The sequence below is a fragment of the Mytilus californianus genome, unplaced genomic scaffold (genome assembly GCF_021869535.1).
Source record: "Mytilus californianus isolate M0D057914Y unplaced genomic scaffold, xbMytCali1.0.p SCAF_5, whole genome shotgun sequence".
NCBI classification, from domain to species: Eukaryota; Metazoa; Mollusca; class Bivalvia; order Mytilida; family Mytilidae; genus Mytilus; species Mytilus californianus.
Genome location: NW_026262701.1, coordinates 28,107,667 through 28,134,076, shown reverse-complemented (window position 1 = coordinate 28,134,076; position 26,410 = coordinate 28,107,667). Strand labels below are relative to the sequence as shown.

The window sequence follows — 26,410 nt, the reverse complement described above, 5'->3', positions numbered from 1 at the left end:
CTACTGAGCTGATGATACCCTCGGTGACTGATAGTAGTTGGAATGACCACATCAAAAACTGTGAAAAGTTAATCAACATCACTTGTGATAAATTAGAGAATTTGAAAACAAATCAGAAATCATCTCAAAATAGAAAAAGATCATTTGGATTTTCTTTATATACATCCTCTTAAGTGTACTTACTGATATTTTTTTCAATACAAAGTTCTGCACTAAACACACCAATTGTATTTGATTTAGTAGTTACATGAAAAGGTTACATTTGATTTGTTATAGCATCATACTATTCAAAAGCTATGACCTACCTTTTAATAAAGATCTTTTAACATATGCATGTACTTTGTTTAAACAATTTCTTTTCTATTTGTTGTTATGTTGTATAAGGTTACCCTCCTTACCACCCTTTGATGATTCATTTCTTTATCATTTCACATAGAACACAGCGATCAGCAGGTCGGTCAATACATTACTTTGTCTTTACCCACTGGCCAGAAAGAATATTAATTTCGGACTGCGTCCAGGGTCACTCTACATCCATCAGAACGATAAAATCTCATCAGAAGGCTACATGATATTTTCACATTGGGGTGTCATGATGAAAGTTTGCGAAAATAATTGGAATTTGAATACCAAAAATCATCACAAATTATATACTGGTACAGCTGTTATAAAATAGAGGTTCCTTTATAATATTAGGTCCAAATGGGTGAAATATTCCGGAAAATTAAATTTTTCTCTGGAAAAAAATATTACAGTCCTAATGGAATAAGGGTATAGAAGATTTGTTCCAATAGAAACAGATATTATAGCATTGTTTATGACAAAGTTTCTAGAAGAACTTCTGTTATGGACTTCTGTCCATTTTTGAAAATTTAAAGTATTTAAACCTTTAATACAAGAAAGGTTTTAAGCTATGACAAAAAAAATAGCAGACATAAGCAGGTAACATTTCGCAATTTTGAAATGTTTTAAAAGCAGATTACATTAAGTATCAATTGAAAGTATTCACTAAATTTGCAGTTTGTGTCTTGACAAGTAAAAATAAATTGATAAACTATTGTTGTCAAAAAGTATTTTCTCACCTTAATCTTAAGCCAGAGGCGGCAAAGCAGACAAAGTCAATAACACGACTGGTAAATAAAATTAGCTGAAAAAGAGTTTCACATGAACAATTAGCGGCGGGTCCATGCATGTTGCATGTAATGATCATTGTTTTGTAAATCAGTGACTCATTTCACAAAACAATCTTACGAGAAAAAATACTCGCAAGTCATGAAAAATTTTAGTATAACTTACGATAAATTTTAGTCGTAAGAATTTTTTGTGAAAAGAGCCGCTGTAATGTGAACTAATTGTATATATATGTTTTATAAAAATGAAATGTCTGAACTTTCATGTGTTCGGGCTCCTAAATTGGAAGTAAGAAAATTTTAAGTATAGACAATAATGAATATAAACAAGCAAACCATTTTTTCATCTGTTTTCTTATCAACATGTATATTTGTTTTATAAAATGTGGTGGAGTTAAACCAGTGTTATTTGCACCCCCCCCCCCCCCCCACCCCCCACCCCTTTTGCCTATCTAGATCCAATGTCGTTAAAGTAAAACACACAAAACAAAACCCTGTACAAACAGGATGACCAGCAGGATCAAACTGTACTTGCTATTACAGAAAGCTAGCTAAGGTAGTCGTATAGTTGTTGGTTGAGTTCTCACAGCTTTCATAAAGTATCATCATAAAATTTAATTAAAATCGTCAGTATTTGTTAGATAAAATTTCAATCCTGGTATCTATGATGAGTTTATTTAGAGCCAGTGAACTTTTAAATTGTCAGATCATCGAAGGAAAGAAACTATGTTAGAATTTTCCCCGAGTTTAAATATATCATTTTTCATTGTTTGTAGTGCTTGTTACTATATTACAATTGAAAGGAGGTTGAGAAATACCTGTATCTGTAACACTATAAAAGTAACTTTTGTGTAAATGTAAGGTTAAGGCAAAAAAACATCGCCATCTAAACTGAAAGGGAAATAAATTTTTTGACAAAGTTGAAATCATCTCTTTTTCCAATTTATACCAATACAGTTATGTCTAAGGTGAGGCAATATTGACTGTGATTATTAGCTTTATTTGCCTGTATTCAGCATGTTTAATAAACTCGGGATTATCAACAGAATAAGCATATCATCTAGGTTCTGCAAATATAGATGAAGTAGTCATTATATGCCGATTGAGTCTGTGAGATGGCAGGGTTTACAGAGAGAATACAGTCTCCCGTCTCTCTGACTCAAACGACATTGGTGATGAGTATCATTTCATTATGAATTGTACAACATTTGAATTAGAAAGAAAGAAATTTTTAGCACATGCATTACTGTTGGTCAAATCCTTTAAAATATGTATTTGATCAACTATTTAACTCATTAAAAATCTTAATATTAAAAATATCATATAAATTTATCAAAGTTATAAATGTGAAACACGTGTATGTAATAATTGTGGCTTATAGCTATGTTCAGATATATGTTCTTAATAACTATATGTAACTGTACTTTTATGGGAAATGAGGTAATTCATTCATTGCTTTGATTGTTGAAAATATTAATTTATTTATTACAATTTTTATTTTTTGCCCCTTTCTGAAGTTTTTCCATACAAAAAAGTGATTCACAACAGTCTAGATAAAAGATAAAAGCATTAATACCTAGGTAATATATTCAGATATACAACATTATTTTGTTACAACCTAAAACTCACAACAAGCTGTGATGCTGTAATAGAAACGACGATAAAACATTAAAAAAACATACCTAGCGTGAAATGATTTCAGGGGAAACTGGCCATACATCTTTTTTGATTTTATAGATTTTAACATTTTAGTCCTTTTTTATGTATCATTATATTTATATATAACCAAATTTGTTTCAAACTATGTTAACTTGGTATAAAACTCAATGACAAACCATGTCTACTTAAATATCTCTCTCTATTCGTATATCTATTGATGTGAATACTTGAAATGATGTAGCCAATATGTGCTGACTTCACTGTATCGACAACTCCTAGGGTTGACTAGGGGTATAGAGATATGGTCTTCACTGGCAGTACACCCTTGTGGGGTATTCATTTGGCTGTGCGGGACGTATAAATTCGCAGTCACATCTGTCAGAATTGTGACGTTAAATCCTATGGCCGGCGTGGAGAGAGTGCCACGCTCTCTGCACGCTAAGAACCCTTGGAACAACCTTTTGAGGGGTAGTGTAATGTTGTATCATATATTGTTGAGGGATGATACTAAAATAAAATGAAAATAAAAATAGAAATAGAAAATTAAAATTCAATGCAATGAAAATATAAAGCAGATATATATATATATATTGGTCTTTTCATGTGTCAGATCGCCTCTGTGTTGTAATAAGTGATCCTAGTGGTCTCTCAAGCGGGTTGGAATGTCTTTTAGCGTCAGGAGTCAAATGGTAATTTTCGACTATCGTTAGCGTCAACTTGATTAAATTTATTTTGTGAGTCGTCAAATTATCATTATCCGTCAGAGGTTCAATTATTTAACCGTTACCGTTATAATTGGAAAACGTTTACCGTGATTAGTCAAAATCAGTACTCTGGTTATCTTTTGAAGTACACGAATGTCTGTGAACCCAATTTTAGATTTAATGCAAGTCAATTCATTTTTTTAAACGATAATTTTTTTATATTTCTTCAGAAATAGAGTAGTTATATATTACATGTACCAAATAAAATTATATTACATCATTCTTGACTTAAATCCCCTTTGCTAGAATAGATATTTGAATGCTCGCCACTGATCCCAGTCAAACCCTCTTTACATGATCTACCTATTGTATTAATTTATAGTTAGTTTTTCTCTCATACTGAACTTGCATGTTTAGTTTGAAAGTACTTTAAACGACCAACAACTGATTCAAATTACCCTATTCATTTCATAATCTCCATGACCTTTGGCTGTTTTTATTCTTTGTGACATTTGCCGACAAATTTTAATTCAATTATTTTAACATCATAAAATTTTAAAGCAATAGACTTCATAATATACCTGAACTGAAAGTAAGAGAGAAGAAATATTATTTGAGTGATACAAAACGGATTAAGAACAAAGACCTCACATTTATGTCAATGATAAGAAGCAATGACCCGTTAAATATGTAAATAATTCTGGTGTAGTTATATTACCAGTGCTTGAATGAGGTTTGTCATTTAATCAGAACATTGCAAACTAGCATAATGGATATGTCATGCAAAATCATTTTACTTCATCATATGTTGATACCTCTTAGTTTGTCACGGGCAGTTTCAGATATGTCTATGGGGGACCCGATGGTGCCACTAGACATGATTAATGCATCGGGAATTCTAAGTGTAAAAGGACCCCCACCACATGGTGTTGTTATGGTATTCATTGGAAAAGACCGTGCACCTCAATATTTCAATTATACAGTACAGTGTGACGATGAGACTTTAAAATATGTCATGAGAGCTAAAGCTGACGACGCTAACCTTGTGAATGTTGAAACTAATGACGTCATTATTGATTGCAGAAACAGACTTTTGGTACTTATGCCTCTCGTGTCACTGACCAACGGTTCTGTTGTTGGTCCGTCGTATTCAGTTGGTGATAAATTACAGAAAGAAAAAGAACGTTATGTTGTACAAGGGACACACACTTTATATACGAATTCAGATTTGCTTGGGAGAACTTTTATAACGTTTAATTTATATAGCTATAATGACCTTGACCTACAACATAATATAACTGAAGATATGGTAGATGTAACAAAAGTACCAGTTATAATCCTACGACCCATGAGAACTATTGATACTGCTTTCAGGGTCATTATTTACGTTTTCATGATTTTCATTACACTTGCTTTCGGGGCAAAGTTAGACCTTGAGGTCGTTAAAGAAAATATCAAGCGTCCGCTAGCACCATGTATAGGCTTAGGATGTCAGTTCATTATCATGCCGATGGTGAGTGCCAAATAAACTATTAAAACAACTTGAATGTATGATTGTTTTGCAAATACATTGAAACTAGATTAATACATATTTGCCCTTTTAAATGTGGATGTAAATACAAATACAGTTCGGCTTAAGGCCGTTAAAAGGCCAGATTTCCCACAAAGTCGGTAGCACAAACAAAACTGAACCCACGTGACTGAACTGCATTAAGGATTCAGTAATAAACCACACAGCATAATATTCGAAAAACTACCTTCATTTTACAGAAAGATTCAATTAACATATGACGTCCATTCACATTTAAGATCCCTTATTTGTAATGACATAGATATAAGAAGATGTGGTATGAGTGCCAATGAGACAACTCTCCATCCAAGTCAAAATTTATAAAAGTAAACCATTATAGGTCAAAGTACGGTCTTCAACACGGAGCCTTGGCTCACACCGAACAGCAAGCTATAAAAGGTCCCAAAATTACTAGTGTAAAACCATTCAAACGGGAAAACCAACGATCTAATCTATATAAAAAACAAGAAACGAGAAACACTTATGAACCACATCAACAAACGACAACTACTGAACATCAGATTCCTGACTTAGGACAGGCGCAAACAATTGCAGCAGTTTACTTCTAACAGAACATCAATTATAAGCAGACATATAATCGATTGATTGATACTTCCAGTGGCAATTATTTCATGCATGTTTGGGACGAGAACAAATCACAAATACATACAACAGGTAGGTTCTGCAAGGTAGGGGTCGACAGGGATGAAGGGCGGGAAATTTGAACAGCCACTAGAAACATAGAGCATGTTGCATAGGGACAGATATTTTGCAATGCAACAGGTATTATACGGACTCCTCATAGAGTTGTTGCAATTGTTCTTTAACATGCAGAAAGCATGTCTATTTCTCTATGCGATGTATCGGATTTAACGTAACCAGACGTGGCTCAGAATTTATACATCCCGCACAGCCAAACAGACACTCAACTTTGGCAAGGAGTTAACTGCCGGTCGGTAGAAGAACAAGGGACGACCGTATTTCTATACCCGAGTCAACCCTTAGGGTCGGGTCATACAATACAATTGAATATATATAGTACTACAATTAACATTTTCGTCTCACTGTCTGGAATATTGGTCGCTGGATATTGGAACTCAATCTATGAATCGTAATTGTATTTGAAACGTCACGTTTTTTATTTTTCCTGCTTATGTCATTCATTGTCACGTGTTTTTCACATGCATGTACAATGTTGACTACTGTACATGTATAATTTACATACATGTATATGTTTAAATAACCTGATACGCTTTGAAAGTTTGTAAATAGATATCATGTTTGTATGTCATGGTCTTATTTAATATATTGTAGGGACGTCAACTCGGTGAAGATTTACTAATCGATTACTCGTTGGATTTACCGAGCGATACTTGAGTACTTGCTCGATTAATCATTAACAAAATGGAAACAGAAAAGTATATCCATTTTGTATATTGTGGGTCGTTTTCTTCGGATCGTAAAACCTCAACATTCTTACATAGGACTAGATAATTGTTCACCATAATTAATAGCTCATTTGCATTTACTGCATGTACTAATTATGTAAACCGGAAATAATCTATTGAAGTAATTAATTAATATCTTTACAAAAATTACTACTCAAACAACACTATTTGGGAACCGCAAAAAAACACATTTAATGATCAACAAATGGGTGATGATTAGACCTTACTGATGCCATTAATCATTTTCTAAGGGTCGATAAAGGGTGCAACGAATTTGTTCTTATTTAAATATTTTATCTTGTTAACTTTTTCTGGGACGTAACGATTTCTTAAATTATTTAGGTAACTAATAGTCCTGCTGATGAAAATATATGTCGGTACAGAGGTGGTGGAGTGACTAAGATTAGCTAAAAGTGTAAGCCTTGGAAAAATGCTCTTGTTCATATATCATACATGTACCTCTGTTTGGAGGAATTTTAAATGACAGTTTAACGCAAACATTCGAATCGTATTCTGCTTTTTATTAATTTTGATTAATATATAATTTTTGCTCTTAACAAACATATTTCTTTGTTTAAACTTGGGAGAGAAACAACATTCTAACAGGAAACCGATTAGTCGAGTATCATTTTGGTAATCGATACTCGGTACTACCGAGCGATAATCGAGTACTCGAGTACTCGTTGACATCCCTAATATATTGACACGGTTTTTTACATCTTTATTTCATAAAGACCTGTACCATTCGGTTTAAATACCCTTTGAATATTGAGTACATTGAACAACTTAAATGAGTCTGTTGACAGTAATTTTGTCAAGTGAATTAATTTGTTTATATATACATCGGACGGTATTTCGGATTTTTATTAAATTGTGTGTGCATTTTACAACTTGATAAACTGCATCTTAATATCAATAAATGATAAATGTAGCATTTATACTTCTAGAGATCAATTCATTTAGATTTATGAAACAGATTTATAAATGTATAGAATGCACGTACAAAGATGGAAATGTCCAATAAATGTATCCTTCGGCAAAATAATATCAAAGGACCGGGGTATCAATAAATCGAACGATGGTTGTAAAGACCCATTCAGTCAATGTGTCGTAATCCGGTTGGAGTGGTAAGTGATAGTAACCACGCAGATCTACTCGATTCAGGGATGAATTTATTTATAACAAAATACTTCTGTGATATGTAGTGGACACATCAAATAATAATTAAACTTTAAAAAACACCGATAAAGGATTTTACTGAGACAGGCAGTTTTTCTTTACTTTTGGTCACATTATCAGGGACAGAGCCAAGATTTTAGTTTAGGGGGGCGCGAACTTAAATTTTTGCCGAGCGGAGCGAGGCGAAAATATTTTTGAGGTAAAATTATCGAAATATTCTTTATTAAGCTGAGGACAACCCATGCTTTGCTAATTTTAGGGGGCGCACATCCGCCACGCCCCCGCCTGAATCCGTCCCTGATTCTGACTTTAAATTTTTATTTATTGTATAAGTAACTACTATTCTAGCAAAACAAATGTTCAAATAGAACATATAATGCAAGATAATTTGGCTCTGGCACAAATATGCACGTTTTATCTTAAACGCTAGCTTTATACAAAGGACGGTCTGTCGCGGCGCGCGGTCATATTATGTTGGATTTTGTTCCTGACAATAATGTCGAGTATTACCATTTAAAAAAACATAAGAAATTATCTATAAAGAATGTTATATAGTAAAATAGAAAATAAAAAAGGAAATGTTCAATTACACATTTAATTTTCTATTTAGGGTCCATATTGGGGTATACTTTAATATAGGACTTAAATGTTCTTTTGTATCTTTCCTTTGATGTGTTCAAAATCCATTCGATTTTTTTTCCAGTTGGGTTATGCAATAGCCAAGCTGGTGACTGCTGACCGACCGGATGTAGCGCTTGGTATATTTGTTGCCGCTTGTTGTCCAGGTGGCGGATCCAGTAATATTTACTCATTTCTCCTCGGCGGGGATGTTTCTCTGTCTATCACCATGACAGCACTAAGTACTATCATGGCTTTGGGTGAGTATAAGGAATACATCCGTTCATAAGATGTTTTAAGATATGGAATATACTTTTGAGAAAATAACAGACAACATATTTTATTTATCATGGAACTCTTCTGTGGTCCACAGCGATAGGCAGACACCTGTATCTTTTTTTCTTACATAAGGTCTGTCCAATAGATATTCTACTAACAATTAATCAAAGCAAACGAAAAGACTAAAACATCTTTCAAAACAAAAACAAAAAAGGACGCAGCGAAAGAAAAAGAACAAATAAGGATTTAATGAATGAATTTCGTTTTTGCTGGCATTTATTTGTATTTCTTATGAAATATAGAAATAAAGCTTGTCTTCCAAGTTGGTACTCAGTTCCGCAATAAGTTTTAGATTTAAGACATGAATAGTTGGAAAGACTTCACAAGCTGATATAATTATGTATAAAAAGGAATACTCAATACGGGATTTTTAGTCAGACCATATGTTACTCATGAAATCAAATTAAAAAAAGATTTTTTTTTTGTGATTTCATTGTAAAAATTAAAGAATAAAATAATCAATTCGTTTTCAGTTGTTGCCATGAGTTCTATGGTATCGAGATAGGGAAAATACATGTGTGCATGCTTTCAAGATGTCTTACCTACTGATTAGAATTACTGTATATTAACCAAAACTAAAATCATGAAACGTCCAAGTCAAAGGAGAAACAAACCAATTGATTAGGTGTGTTTTTTATGGTGCTACTCTGGCACTGTAGAGTTCAATAACTTCAGTATCCTAAAATGTCTGAATAATAAAAAAATATATTACTTAGTAAGCAGCTAAATCAAAATCATGTCACGAAACAATTTCCATCTTTAATCAGTTGTTCCATGTGGTTTTATAGGCATGAGTTGGAGGTTTTATACAATGACACAATTTTGTTCTAATGTTCGACTTTTCTCTCGCCTACTACATGATCAAGTTGCATCTGAAACAAAATTTTTGATTTTTTTTGTCTCGTTGTTCGGTATTTTGTTGATAAATGAACTTAGTGTTTTGCAGTTAACATTTAGTTACAGTATGTGGTTAATCTTTTTAAAACATCCATAACTTTGTCAAACATTCAAGGATTTAATGTACATTTTGTTTTAATTTTCTGTATGTTATTTTTTGAAATTCAACTAATCGAGTATCCAATTCGCTTTCAATAACAGGACTGGAGTACTCGTTGACATTTATAACATACATATAGATTCAATCACAGTATCTAGCAAGATACGAAATTTTTCCATTCGGGAAAGTTTGATATTTGAAAGTTATTGTCGAGACACAAGGAATATTGTAACATACAGGGCAGTACTAGATGTGAATTAAAAAATAGATATTGAGACAGCAACCCAACGACACAAAAAAGAGAAAGACATTTAGAATTTAAGTTATAACATACGGTCTGCAACTATAGACATGTGTCTATACGGTATGCCAAGCTCTAATTAGACGCGAGTATATAAACGTAGTATTAGACGCGAGTATCAAAAAGTGAATAAACTGAACAGGGACTATTAAAGATCTGCCATCAGCATCAAATTCATTAGAGACAAAAAAAATATAACTAGACATCCACTGACGATTTTCCTGACTTTGGACGAACACGTGAAGAAAAGAAAGGCGAAAGATACCAAAGGGACATTGAAACTCATAAGTAAAAAATAAACTGACAACGCCATGGCTAAAAACGAAAAAGACAAACAGACAAAAAATAGTACTCAAAACACAACACAGAAAACTAAAGACTGAAATATGTATGATTAAACTTGATTTTCAAGCATTCAATAATGAATTCATGAACCTAATGCTACAATATGAGCGGGAACTTTTAAATGTGAGTGTGACTAACTTGCTTATCTTCTAACATCAGTCGAAATGATAACAGAAATAAATGTGACTTTTTATGGTGGTCATATTGTTTTATATTGTTTATATCTTGGCATTCAGAGTGTCACCATTTTGACTTATATAATACATATATATTTTGCAGGAATGATGCCGATGTGGCTATACACACTGGGACAACAGTTCATAGATAGCACAATCCAAGTTCCATTTCTCAATATATTTACAACGTTGTTGATACTGATAGCTCCACTGTTTGTAGGAGTTTTCTTACATCAAAAACTTCCAAAAGTAACGAAGGTCATAGTAAAGGTAATAACACCAGTAACCGTTGTTTGTATTGTTTTTCTGTTAACTGTTGGTATCTACTCAAATCTTTATATTTTTAAACTTTTTAAGCCAAAAATAGTATTGGCTGGTTGTTTACTGCCGTATTTTGGATACCTTTTGGGTGGTTTGATAGCTTTCATATTTAGATTACCATGGCAGCGCGTGAAGACTATTGCAATTGAGACAGGGATGCAGAATACAGGAATTGCTATTATTCTAATGATGTATGCTTTTCCACCACCAGATGGATTTATTGCAGCTGTGGCACCAATCGCTTCTGCTGTCATGACTCCATTTCCATTGTTTCTAATTACTGTCCCATACCTGATATACAAACGATGTAACAAGGATAAGTACGACAGTGTTCCGAATGAAAACGGAAGTACAAAGAAGAATGAAAATGGAAGTATAAAGAAGAAAAAACCTAAAAGGAAAAAGGGCTCAAAGGAGCAAACTTTGTTTGTAGAAAATGGGAAAACCACTGTTATCTAAAAAGTTTTCCATATTAATTGTTATTTTTATTATCTATTTATATTGTATATTTTACGTATGCGGACAGTACTATGATGTTCTGTATATTAACAGGATTTATTGTTGTTTAGTTTGACTGTACTTGTTAATGTAATCAACGGCAGATGTGGACACGGTCGTTGAGACAGCAATCAAACGACACGAAAATCAAAAACCATATAGAGTTTAGTATACGGACAAAGGATATTTGTATGTCGTTCTCATTACAATGGGGATTATACGTAAGTTTTTATTACACAAAAACATTGTTGTGAGAGAGAAAGGGTATATGTATATTCACAATCAGAGCTGAATAAATTACAGTTCAATATATGTTTACGCTGAGTGTGTTTTAATACAGTTACAGTTACATATCAACGAAAGGTTGTGAGATTTAGAATATACGCAAGGCACATATTCATGTGCGGATCCAGGATTTTGAAAGGGGGCACCGATTGAAGAAAAATTCCATTCATTAACCATATATGAGGCTTCTTAAGGGAGGACCTGGCCCCCTGTCACATCCCTCCTAAATCATGAGGCCTCTAATATATATATATATATATGGTAGAAAAGGTTAATTCTGGATGAATGTAAAAAAATAATTTAAATATCCATGGAATCCAAATGTTATAATGTACTTTGAAATAAGTATACAATGCTATTCCACTATCTGATTGTAACTGTAGAATGTTAAAAGTTTGGTATCTTAGAGTAACTAGTTACAGCTGGCATGATCTTAAGAGTCCATATATAAATATCAGAATTTTTATAAAGACCTTTATCTTATTTTCTCTTAAGTATTTCGCTAGAAGAGAGCATTTTATAAAGTTGAAATAATTTAGAATGTCCACCTCCGCAAGTTTTAACACGGATGCCCGACGATATTTTTTCTATATATGTATATCTACTGGATATTTATATGTTTTTAAAATTTGGACTTTCACCTGCGATTTTCAAGTGAACACTTCAATGTGTCTGTACTGAGAGTCTCTCATTTGCAGCACATAATTTCATATGTAAAAAAAAACTGTTGATATATTGATGAATCTTATACTCATTTCAATGCCATTTTTTTTATCCTTTTATAATCTTATCAACGAATTCTCTGTGTAACTCAATTATGAAATAAAAATAATATATTGAAAACTTCTTTTGTTTTGACTTGAATTACAAACAAAGAGAATGTAGGATATTGTCAATGATACTGCTATCCGATATCAACAAAGTAATGTAGGGTATTGTCAATGATACTGCTATCCGATATCAACAAAGTAATGTAGGGTATTGTCAATGATACTGCTATCCGATATCAACAAAGTAATGTAGGGTATTGTCAATGATACTGCTATCCGATATCAACAAAGTAATGTAGGGTATTGTCAATGATACTGCTATCCGATATGAACAAAAGGAGATGTGGGGTATAATTTCATTGGAAACAACCCAACAACACATAAAAAACACATTTATAGGTCAATATAATTTTCTACGACACACCAAACTAAAAATACATCCAGAAAACGACACACGATCTTAAATGATAGAAAATTGTGCATACAATAACCTTGCAGTATAACGATATATAAGAAATCACTAGGCCCTTTTAAAACGGTCTTTAGGACCGAGTACAGGGGACTCATAATCTTTTCAATTTTATTTCATGCTACCTTTGTTTTTACAGTCAATAGTATTTTATCAGGGATATATTTTACAGTGGCGAAAAAACATAGGAGCAAGAAAACTTAAGGAATAACAGTAAAAAATTAGAAAAATTCAATATAAACAAAAATATACTACTAAAAGAGCCCCCTCCCCCCAAAAAACAACAATATACAAAAACAAAAAAACACACACACTTAATCCAACCATTTACTTTTTCCCATTGACAATAACATTTGAGTAGAACTGAGTATCTAATGAAAAAAATGAAAACAACACTTTATAATGTTCATGCGTCAGAGGCGCTTTTTTAATTTACCTTCATCCGGAACGCTCAAAGCCGAATATTTGACAGCCAAGGATGTATAAGAACCGAAACATTTGAAGAGCTATATGAGCAAAAGGACCTAAAAAAATTGCCAAGTATATCTATGGTCAACTTTACCTGATAGAGTTGAAACCTTATTTTCTTTATAATTTTTTAATTAATAAACAGAAAGTTTTAAATGATTGATTGTTGGTTGTTTAAAGTCCAGCGGCAAAAATATTTCATGCATGTTCAGGACTAGAACAAATTAACAATAAATCCAATTGGTAGGTCCTGTAACAGAGGACGTTTGGTATGAAGGTCGGGAAATTTAGACTGCCACTGAAAAATGAGGGTAAATTGGATAAGAACCGAAATTTTGCCTTGCAACAGGCCACCTACGGACCCCTCAAAGAGTTGTTGCAAGGGTTCTTTACGTACAGTGAGCGTGGCACTCTCTTTACACGCCCCATTCTGACCGGACGTGACTGCGTACTCGTACATCATGCACAGCCAAACGGACGCCCCACTTTGGCAAGGGTTTTACTGTCGGTCGGAAGAGGACCTAGGTGGTCATACTCATTGCCTTTTCCGTCCTTACTGTAACGTTGTAGTGTACTTTGTAAATAGCTTGACAAAAAAAAAGCAATTATTTATTATAGTTCATACAATCGTTCAGATACTGACCACTATAAACACTACATAAAAGTTTATTTTCCTTTAAAACCAGTACGTATTGCAATGACTGAAAATCGTAGTAGTTATTTGAAATGCAAATACTACTTGATTAGTAAGAACAGAACAAAATACGCGGAGAATTTATACGGCTGTTATGAATGAGAACAAGGAACAAGATAGTTTTTACTGCAACAGGAGAAAATATTAAAGGTTTGTGTTAACTAGTTTATACTAACTAATAAAAGAACAAAATCTTATAATAATTAAACATCTGTGAAACTTTAAGGATCATCGCACTTCGGCGAAGACCATCGCACTTCAGCGTGACCATCGCACTTCAGCGTCCCCATCGCATCTCCGAGTCCTACATATATATATAATTATTTTTGTTGAAATCCCAGCACGAAAAGATCCTTTGGAAAATTTGTGAATTTTTAGACAAAGTTCAATTTGAACTAAAATTTTGATTTAGGAATGAATTTTAAATGGCATATTATACCTGTATGTTAATTTTTGTTGAAATACTGGCACAAAAGATAACTTTCAAAAAAATGTACCGATCACTGGATTTATGTTTAAATGTCAAAATGTGCTATTCTCCAATCCTATTCAACAAATAGATTTAATATTTGTGTCCTTTTATCATTGTTTCATGTCGATCACAGTGCAGGCGGTGTTGTCACGATATCCCAATAGCATGAGTTTGAATCCCGGTGAGGGAAGAACAAAAGCAAATTTGCAGATTTAATATTGTTGTGCTGATATTTAGAGTACTTATATATATATAAAGCAAGTCTAAAAGGGTACAACATCACCAAAAAAAAATAAAATCATGAATGTTTAATATTTCGGATAACTAATATACTTCATCAGTTAGATGTCAAATGAATTTTATCTTGTTTACATATGGTAGTCAAACTGAAATGATAATCTTGATCGTTATACAAATTATCACGAATCAATACGCTGGTAATTTTTTTCAATATTGATGTTTTAGGAGGAGCAATAAATTCCTTAAAACTGTAAGAGTCATGTACTTAAGCTTGAGTTACAGGAAACAAGTGATGGAAGAGACTCATTCTATGTTTTTTTCATTAATGCCCTCTGGGGAAACTGTCCTTAACTTTCTTATCCAAAAACTTTCCCGAGCAAGTCTGTCGGCCCTTGACCAACCCTCTTTGTGGTCTATGATAGTGAAGGTAAGGTTTTTGAGATCAGCTTGGGCGTGCCCAGGTGATCTTAAATGACGACTTACGGGGAGGTCGGGCTTGCAGGTCACTTTGATGACCATTCATGCGTTTATTGAATGGCTGTTCTGTCTCGCCAACATACTGCATGCCATATCGACACTGACGAAGGTATACAACATTCTGGGTTTTGCAAGTTACATCGTTGCCTATTATTCAGACATTTTATATATATATATATATAATTCGTCTCAAATTTAGTACAACAATGTTAGATAATCAAATTTGCGTTAGCAAATTTTTGTTCTTCCCTCAGCGGGATTCGAACCCTTGCTTCTGTGACATTGTGGCAACACTGCCTGTACCGTGTCCAGTGCCCTAGACCACTCGACCACCTAGGCTACATAAACATATAGCTTTTGGTGGTCGATGTAATGCCTTTCCTCGTCGGCTTTATCTGTAGGGTTGTAACACAGTACATGATGTACAGTGGCAAGTAGATGGTGTACTTTTCAGATCAGCTATTTTGTCTGTCGTAAAGAATGATAATGTTAATTACCATGCCGCTACATCAAATTTTAATTTTATTATACACGTCTAAACATGTGACAACTTTATGACAGACATTCTCCATCGGATAACACGTGGTTATACAGGGCTAACACCACAATATATATATAATTCGTCTCAAATTTAGCCCAACAATGTTAGATCTTCTTTGCGTTAACAAATTATTGTTCTTCCTTTAGCGGGATTCAAACCCTTGCTTCTGTGACATCGTGGACAGAGGTACATATGTTGAGGAAATAAACAATACAATAGAGATACATAAATATGTTTACATGTTAAAAATGTGCAGTGTATATTATATGGAGGACCTTAAAATGTAAGGGAGGAGGGAGAAGGTTAATTGAGAGAATCCACTTCATCTTTTTTAACTCTAATAAACTTACACAATTTCTAAGCTTAGATTGTTTAGTTGTATTCATAAATTCCCTGAACTTAAGAATATTACAATTTTTTGTGGATTTTTTTTTCTTCTAAGTATTCTTTTCTTTCTGTTGTAAAGAAGTTGCATTTGAGGAGATAATGGTATTTATCACCAATATCGCCATCTTCACATAAAAGACAGGTCCGATATTCTTTTGGGATATCAAACCACCTCCCACATTCTATTGGCATTTTATGATTTACCATTCTAAATTTACAGAATGTAAACATATCTTTGTCGCTTAGTACATCGAAATACTTTTCAGTTTTTAACGATTCTTGAAACAGTCTGTAATTCAGAGTTTTTGTAGAGGTTTCTACACTTGAGACCCAAGTTTTAGTAAATTGGTCTTCTAAAGTAGTTTAAACAATTTGCTTAAGCCAATTTACATCATAAAAAGTTTGAGATGTCCATACAAAGGAAAGTCCGCATTCGTTTAGAGTGTTTTCTATGTTTTTTAGCCATATCGGAAACTTGTTTCAAGTGTCATTTGAGTAATTAATTTATAAACAATTGAGCACAATTTTTTTTCTCTTTCCCGTTTAACAATTTTGTCCAATATAAAATCATTCGTATTTTAATATCAATATGCAATGGATATCTGCATAACTCGCCATAAATCATAAGAGTTAGGTGTTGAAGACTAGTATAAGTTTACAAAATTTCAGATGAATTTTTTCAAGAATATCATTGTTACCAAATCCCCATATTTCACAACCATATAATAGAATCGGTTTTACAAATTTGCCAAAAAGGTCCATTTGACATTTAACGGAAAGATTGTGGTAACGCCCTTTTTTCAATAAGGAATACATGGCTTTGGTAGCCTTTTCAGCAAGATGTAATTTACAAGTCTTAAAATTTCCAGTTCTTGAAAAATATACACCTAGATAATAAAAAATCCTTTACGATTTCTATATTTAAATCATTGTAAAGAAACTTTATATTCCTTGGAAGCCGACCTTGTGAAAAAACCATAACTTTGTCGACATTGACTCTTAATTTCCGTTTAATACAATAATTTCTAAATTTCGTTAATGAGTCTTATAGATCAGTTGCTGACTCAGCCATAATGACAGTGTCATCTGCATACAGAATAACAAATAACTTCAGCAACATATCTAATCTGTTCTCCTTGTCACTGCTTAATGTTTTAAAGCCAGTGACATTTTCAGCGGTCAGAAAATCTTCCAGGTCATTTGAAAATAAAGAAAAGAGAACAGAAGATAGGTTTTCACCTTGTCGGACTCCTATAGCGCATGGAAATAATTCTGATTTCTTTCCGTTATGTTTAAGTCAATATTTTATATTTTGATACATGTTGTAGATACATTTAAATATTTTCCCAATTCATGTTATTAAGAAGCATTTTATGCCAAAGAGCTTCTCGTTTCACAGTATCAAAGGCTTTCTCAAAATCAACAAAAGCACAATAAAATTTCTTTTTCTTGTACTTTAGGACTTCGAAAAATGAATATGGAGCAAACATACAATCAACAGTAGAATAACCTTCACGAAATCCACATTGATTTTTTTTTTCTTAGAAGAAAGTGCTCTGATAATTTATTAAGTCTGTTATTTAATTTAAAAGTGAAAATTTTTCCTAAGCAACTAACAATAGTGATTGGTCTATAGTTTTTAGGATTATATTTATCGCCTTTATTTTTATAGAATGAATGGTTTGATGGTCCCCATCAACCATGACTCTGGAATTTTCCCCGTTTCAAATATCAAATTTGAATTTTTTTTCAAAAATGTCAATGAATTTATCAATAGAGGCCTTTATATATTCATTTATAATATTATCATCTGCACACGCCTTGATATTCTTTAAATTATGGACACATTTGATGATCTCTTCTCTACTTATTGGCATATTGAGTTCTTCATTTATGTTATTGAATATATTTTCGGTAACTGGGAATGTAGGGTCATTATGGGTATCTTCTTTGTGTGAGTTTAATTCTTTAAAGAAAGAAAACAATTCTTCAAAACAAATATCTGGTTGTTTGGAAATTTCTCGCTCATTAAGAACTTTCCAAAACTCTTTTGGACTGCCACTTCTCATTTGATCCAACTTTTTTCTAAGGTCATTTCTGTATCCCTTTTGTGCTTTATTCAGAACTTTTTTATATAGTGTCTTTCTGCCGTTTTTACAAGATTACGTAAATTTTCGGACTTTCTTTTAGAGCGTATGAATTTTCGGTAAGTAATCACTCCTAGCCGTTTTACATTCTTTGTTGAACCAAGGTTTATTTTGCAAATTTGCGTTAGGCTTCACATTATTACTTTTCTATTTAATGTTTTTTGTTCAAAATGTTTTTGTTGCGAATTCAGTGAAGACTACTGCTATTTTATTTGTAATCATATCAATAAAGTTTGATCATTCTTATTGTTATTGTCTTACTCTCATAACATACTATTAATTTGTTCAATATTGATATTATCTTGAAAAACCTCAAACTTTCCATTTTCCCATTTTTATATTTTTAATTTGTTCATAGTATCTGTTTTTTATTTAGATTATGGTTTGTTTTGTTTTGCGCTACTTCACACTTAACCATTATTTCGAAGGGACAATAAACATTCGAAAATTGTAAAATTTCAATATCACCAAAGTGATGTAAAAAGTGTGTACATGTATTACTTAAGCAATAATCAACGACACTTGCATTTCCGCATGTCAGATAACCCTCACTGTCTTGTTTTGTCCTTCCATTCATAATAAATAAATTATTGCCTTTCTGAAACGATAAAACATATTACCATCAAGACAAATAGTAAATGAAACATTAAGGATGTATTTTCTGTTAAAAAAAACCGCATTTACCCGCTTTACACATTATGTGTACGTACATCTCAATCCAACATGTCTGAGCTCACATAAAGATTGTTTACATCACGAAATATTTACTGTATGAAATCTATATCGGTACACTAACATGAAGATTTCTGAATACAATTGAACGATGCTTTTTTATGAAATGTACGTGAAAATACAGCTTTATCAAACTAGTGTAATGCATTGGTTCGTGCTTTGAAAAGTACTTTATTTGAATCTTTTCGTTGTTTTTTAAACATAAATGCACTGACATATTACATTTTAAGCCATATTAAACATGTTTTTTTACTCGATAAAACAAGGAGGTATTCGAAAAAACACGGACATGTAAAAATGAATTTACTCTCCAAAATGTCCTTTTCAATACAAAAACAAGATTTTTTTTAAAGTGTCTGTATATCTTAAAATTGAGAATGGAAATGGGGAATGTGTCAAAGAGACAACAACCCGACCATAGAACAGACAACAGCAGAAGGTCACCAACAGGTCTTCAATGCAGCGAGAAATTCCCGCACCCGGAGGCGTCCTTCAGCTGGCCCCTAAACAAATATATATACTAGTTCAGTGATAATGAACGCCATACTAAACTCCAAATTGTACACAAGAAACTAAAATTAAAAATAATACAAGACTAACAAAGGCTAGAGGCTCCTGACTTGGGACAGGCGCAAAAATGCGGCGGGGTTAAACATGTTTATGAGATCTCAACCCTCCCCCTATACCTCTAGCCAATGTAGAAAAGTAAACGCATAACAATACGCACATTAAAATTCAGTTCAAGAGAAGTCCGAGTCTGATGTCAGAAGATGTAACCAAAGAAAATAAACAAAATGACAATAATACATAAATAACAACAGACTACTAGCAGTTAACTGACATGCCAGCTCCAGACTTCAATTAAACTGATTGAAAGATTATGTCTTCATCATATGAATATCAGGCACAATCCTTCCCGTTAGGGGTTTAGTATCATACCATCATAACATATATGAGAAGAACATAACCCGTGTCATGCCAACAACTGGTTTTTAAATAAATGTGTTTAGTGCCGATGCAAAGACCCTATAAGTGAATCAATATTAACGCCAAAATATGCAATCTTTAATGACCTGACAACAGTATCGTAACTATATCCCTTCTTGATAAGTCTATTTAAAGGTTTTGTTAGTTTCAGAGGTGAATACTGACATTTTTGTGCTTTATAAAGAATATTTCCATAAAAAATTGGATGTGATATACCTGAACGTATAAGAAGTCTGCATGTTGAGCTATATTTACGAATGATGTCCTTATACCGATGATAAAATTTAGTAAATGTTTTGACTAGTTTGTGATATCGAAAACCCTGGTGTAATAATTTTTCAGTAATACATAAATTTCTCTCGTTAAAATCTAAAACATTGTTACATACACGAGCGAATCGTACAAGTTGAGATATATAAACACCGTAAGATGGTGACAAGGGAACGTCACCATCTAAAAATGGATAATTAACGATAGGAAATGAAAAATAGTATATATAGATTCCATGAATGCATTTCCGTTTACATTTGCATTGGTATGTGTATAAAACTGGCTTTAATCTATATATATTTTGGAATAAAGCATTGTTAGGCTAAATTAAACGTTTTTAAAACAAAATAATGTATGGTTGATAATATCTTGTTATCACAAATACTAATTTACCTTCTATGATCTTGTATATAAGGTTCTAGCATCTTGTTTTACGTCTTACCAGAAAGGAAGTCTGTTACATTTTTGATCATATTTACTCAAAAAAACGTGGTCACACTCGATCAAATCGCTCGATAAAACACGATCCCAGCCGGACACTATACCTACTGAAATACTAGCAGAAAAAAGAAATTTTTAAAAGTTTTTTTTAACACCAAGAATCAATGAGGAATAGTTTAGTTTACGTTCCAAATCATAGAAGTGAACACTGAGTGGGACACCACGGCGAGAAGGAGAAGAGAAAACTTTTGGATCCACCAGATCTATACTTTAGAACCTGATGGGCTTAATGAAAAAGCCTGACGGGAAAAGATACAGGAAAGATAAAGAATAATCGATTTTACAGCATCGTCCTTTATATGTCTGTAATATTGGCCAATGAACGTTGCAAACTTCAACCACAAATTTTGTAATTAAATAAATAATCTTGAACTTCATCCAAACTTTGAATTATTTACAAGGCAGCAAAATTCATGTACAGTGAGCTGCAAATGTTTCTTATCTGCATCCGATTTCACCTGGATAGATGCACGCTAGATGAAGCTATAGTTTGTCTAGCGAAATATTGCGGTTTTTTTTTATCGCATTGTAAATATTTTTATGCATCAATATAAAAAAACATATAACCTGATATATCATTCAAAAAAATATGTTACGTGAGATAGTTTTGATTGAAAGAAATACATCAGTCAAGGACAATTATGTGAATGCTATTATGAAATGAATACAACAATGTATTTACACTATATTTTGGCACTTTAATATGACATGATGTAAAAAAAGACTATACAAAACAACCTCAACAATATACATACATATGAATAAATCTTTAACACCATGTAAAAAAGATCAGCAAATTGAAAATAACTTTGTGGCCTTAGAGAAAATATATTGAGCTCACTTAAATGAATATAATTATATTAAACTTTGAACTGATATCAAGTATAAAATAAGTTGCCTCCATTTTTTTTCTAAATTTCTAAATAAAGTAAAATAGACTATAAAAAAACAACATCAACAATATACAAACATACATATGATCAAATATTCAACACTATGTAAAAAAAGATCAATTAATTGAAAAATAACTATGTGACCTGAGAGATAATATATTGAACTCACTTTATAAATAAATATATAAAACTTTGAACTGATAAACACCATCTATCATAATTATAATACCCGTCCATGTAGTTAACCTATGTCGAGACTGAAGGTGTCACATGTCACTTAAAATTGATTTATGTAAAAACACGACACATACCCAAATTTAATATGAAAGAAAAGACCGCGAAAACTTTCTTTTAGAACTGGCACGAATATATGTGGAATAAAAATGGGAAATGGTAAGTTTTTTTTATGTATTGATAGTTAAGCTTCAACTTTACATGTTAAGTATGCTAAGGTATCATCATTTAAAAATCAGTTACATTAAAAAATAAAACAATATATTTAAAAAATAATTGACATGAATAATTGTTTAAGGATGGGAACTTTTGAAACTTAATGATTTTATATGTTTTGGTAAAACCAGATATTTAACATGCATATTGAAACATTAAGGAACTCTCAAAAAGAATCAATAAGATTGATAAACAAACTTCACATACAAAATTTACACATACAAAAATCTTGACTACAAGTTTAGTCTTTTAACTGTTTTTATTTGTCTTTGAGAAAAAAGTAAAATCAGAAAAAATACTGAACTCCGAGGAAAATTCAAAAAGGAAAGTTCCTAATCAAATGACAAAACTAAAAGCTCAAACACATCAAACGAATGAATAACAACTGTCATATTCCTGACTTGGTACAGACATTTTCTTATGTAGAAAATGGTGGTTTGAACCTGGTTTTATAGCTAGCTAAACCTCTCTTTTGTATGACAGTCGCATCAAATTCCAAACGACCTTTTCTGTAGTGGCATTACATTGACAGCTGGTATTGGTTGACTCTGAAGGGGGAATTTGTTGATTATGAGCAAGTAATGGAGTCATGGGTTGGTCCTGAGCTGCCTGTGGTTGATCATCTTGTTGTACAGCAGGGTTTTCTAGGCGGTCAAGTAAATTTTGAAGTCTTTGTCTAAATTTTCTGATTATTTCTATCATACCCACAACAATCATCACCACAGCCAATAAATATTCTGTAAAAATATTACTATCTGCTAAATATTACATCTGATGTTTCATCTGTTGATATTTCATCTTCATTTTCACTTCTATCCAATTTAAATTGTTCCGTTTGAAATTGTTCAATGATAACTGTGATTTTCTTTTGATATTTAATTATAAATAATGTTGAAGTGCTCAAAAGGATTATTCAAACTGAAAAATAAGAAGAATGTCCAAATGTCATGATTCGCACATTTCAATTATTTGTTTTTCTACCACAATTGGAATAATTAAACATCTGTAAAAGGATCATCGCACTTCGGCGAAGACCATCGCACTTCAGCGTGACCATCGCACTTCAGCGTGACCATCGCACTTCAGCGTCCCCATCGCATCTCCGAGTCCTATATATATATATATATAATTATTTTTGTTGAAATCCCAGCACGAAAAGATCCTTTGGAAAATTTGTGAATTTTTAGACAAAGTTCATTTTTGAACTAAAATTTTGATTTAGGAATGAATTTTAAACGGCATATTATACCTGTATGTTAATTTTTGTTGAAATACTGGCACAAAAAAAACTTTCAAAAAAATGTACCGATCACTGGATTTATGTTAAATGTCAAAATTTGCTATTCTCCAATCCTATTCAACAAATAGATTTAATATTTGTGTCCTTTTATCATTGTTTCATGTCGATCAGAATTGAGTATTTCATCTGGCTATAGCGCGATATTTTTTAGAAACACATTCCGTATAGAATATTATTCCTTCCAACCATACGTTCAATAAAGTTTCTGAGATTTCCCAAACAGCCCAATAAGAACCTTGTATACATGCGACATCATTGGTAATATTTATGTGACATGATTACTCACGTGTATGTGACATCATTGTTGGCGTGTATGTGATAAAATTGATGACATGTATGGGGGATCCTTGCTGACATGTATATGGCATCCTTTCACATGTGTGCACAAGATCATTGCTGCCACGTATGTAACATCATTGCTAATGTACATATGACATCATTACTGACATGTTCGTGACATTATTGCTGACATGTACCATGTATGTGACATCATTGGTGAAATGTATATGTGGTATCATTACTGATATGTGTGTGACTTCATTGCTGATATGTGGGTAGCATCAATGCTGACATGTATGTGACATTATTGCTGACATGTATGTGGCATCATTGGTGACATGTATGTGACATCGTTGCTGACATGTATGTGACTTTATTATTAATGTATGGGGTATCATTGGTGACGTGTATGTGACATCATTGTTGACATGTATGTGGTATCAATACTTACATGCATGTGACATCATAGTTGACAATTATGTGACATCATTGTTGACAATTATGTGACATCATTGTTGACAATGTAACATGTAACATTGGCGACATGTAAATAAAGGCAACAGTAGTATACCGCTGTTCGAAATTCATAAATCGATTGAGAAAAAAACAAATCCGGGTTACAAACTAAAACTGAGGGAAACACATCAAATATAAGAGGAAAACTACGACACAACAGAAACACAACATTAAAATGTAACACACACAGAAACGAACTATAATATAACAATGGCCATTTTCCTGACTTGGTACAGGACATTTTAAGAAAAAAATGGTGGGTTGAACCTGGTTTTGAGGCTAGCCAAACCTCCCGCCTTTATGGCAATGTTAAATATAACATTAGAATGTCAACATTACATGACAGGACTACAATGCAAATAAATGGGAGAACATATAGGACGGGGAAACATACGAATAATAGCTAACAAAAGGTACCAGGTTTAAAATTTAAGACGCGCGTTTCGTCCACACAAGACTAACCAGTGACGCTCAGATCAAAAAAGTTGGAAAGCCAAAACATGTACAAAGTTGAAGAGCATTGAGGACCAAAAGTTCCAAAAAGTTGTGCCAAATACGGCTAAGGTTATATGTCTGGGAGATGAGACATCGTTGTTGACATTGTATGTAACATCATCACTGACATGTATGTGACATCATTGCTGGCATGTTTGCGACATCAGCACTAACATGTATGTGACAACATTGCTGACATTTATGTGACTTAATCTATCATCAAGCATCATGAAACCTCATTGCTGACATGTATGTTACACCATTGGTTATATGTCTGTGACATCGTTGTTGACATGTATGTGACATCATTGTTGACATGTATGTGACATTGTTGATGACATGTATGTGGCATTATTGCTGACATTTATGTGACTCAATCTATCATCATGCATCATGAAATGCATCCATCCAAAGACTTTAAAATTGATGTCTGCTGTCTCTCCGCTAAGCACACGGCATTTAGAAATAAAAGCAAAGACACGTTATCATTCCTGAAAAGTTTGGCATTGACTTTTCTAAGTCTACAATTGCCTCTGTGGATAATGTTTGATTTCGCCAGACCAGATTAAAATGAAATATTGTTTCTGGATAACCTAAAATGTATAATTTCTTGTAAGTTTGGTAAAGATCGGCCGTGAAATATAAAAAAAAGATGAAAATATTTGTTTCCCTTTAGGTTTTAATGGGACCTATTTATCACAGATGCCGCCATGCTTGTCATTCAATGAATATGAAATCATTTATTTCATCTGGTGGCAACGCATCTAATACATTGGAACGAAATAAGGACTTTTTACAAAAGACTTTATACGTATTTAACGGACTCTCAGTAATGACAAAATGTCAAAAGGTCATTGGACTGTTAAGCCTTATGAGATGAAAAGCGACAAGATGTGAAAAGACAAGTTTATTGCTAAATATTCTAAGGTTTTTGGTGTGCCGGTTTATTGCTCCTTAATTTTTTTTTATATACTCGGATTTTTCAGTATTTAGTTTCGAGCATAATTGACTAGCAATAAACTGTATGTTTGGTATCATTGATATTTATGCTTAACAAATGTTCGGTTGGTAAAAGATGGCCAACATTTTTTTGATCACAAAGTGTTTGTAGTGCCTAAATGGTGAATCAAAATAAGTTCATGATTTGCAATTTGTTTATGAAATACCACAAAGTCGATACAATTACTGTTAAACTTTTAGTCCCCGAGAGCATATATATCATAATTTGCTAAGGTTACAAGTACGTTTGTACTGACACGGAATTTAATGTTAGAAGGAAAAGAAAAAACTTTATGACAAAATCGTTTAATTCATTTTGTTATCTTTTTTTCATTACAGTTGTTGTTCGTTGGGACATTTCTAAGTAGCTAATAATACATAGTGTCCCCTAGGAGAACGAACTAAAAGTGGAGATATTTTGGGGGTAACAGTATTAATTTTGATTACTAGTACTCCTATCACTATGTAGCGTACATGATGTTCAGCAACGATCTCTATGTAGCGTACAAGATGTTAAGTAATCTTCTACCATTTTCTACGAATCGTTGAAAATGGTAACATTTATATCGAGGAGAATTCATTTCTGCCTATTTCGAATTTTTGTCTGACGTTGTTATTTGGTAACTTTTTCAATAACTATGAACGTAAAGAAAAATTTGCAAAGACTGTATTTTATGAAATACCATATTTCGGTTATTTACATGACACTTAAATATATGAGTATTTTGCATATTTACAAGAAACTGTTTGAAA

At 32.7% G+C, this 26,410-nt stretch overlaps 1 protein-coding gene across 3 annotated transcripts in view; it reads left to right on the top strand.

Moving 5' to 3' along the window:
- Positions 1-4,086: 4,086 nt before the first annotated feature.
- The window catches only part of LOC127702946 (ileal sodium/bile acid cotransporter-like), a 107,581-nt gene continuing 85,257 nt past the window's right edge, over positions 4,087-26,410 (top strand). Inside the window, exons 1-3 of one of the 3 annotated variants that reach the window (XM_052207265.1) lie at positions 4,224-5,006; positions 8,394-8,568; positions 10,570-12,413. In XM_052207265.1, the coding sequence (XP_052063225.1) occupies positions 4,263-5,006; positions 8,394-8,568; positions 10,570-11,246 (1,596 nt within the window). In that variant the 5' untranslated portion in view covers positions 4,224-4,262 and the 3' untranslated portion in view covers positions 11,247-12,413. Of the gene's footprint in view, positions 5,007-8,393; positions 8,569-10,569; positions 12,414-26,410 lie in introns of those variants that run through there. The other 2 variants (XM_052207266.1, XM_052207268.1) reach the window with 2 other exon arrangements.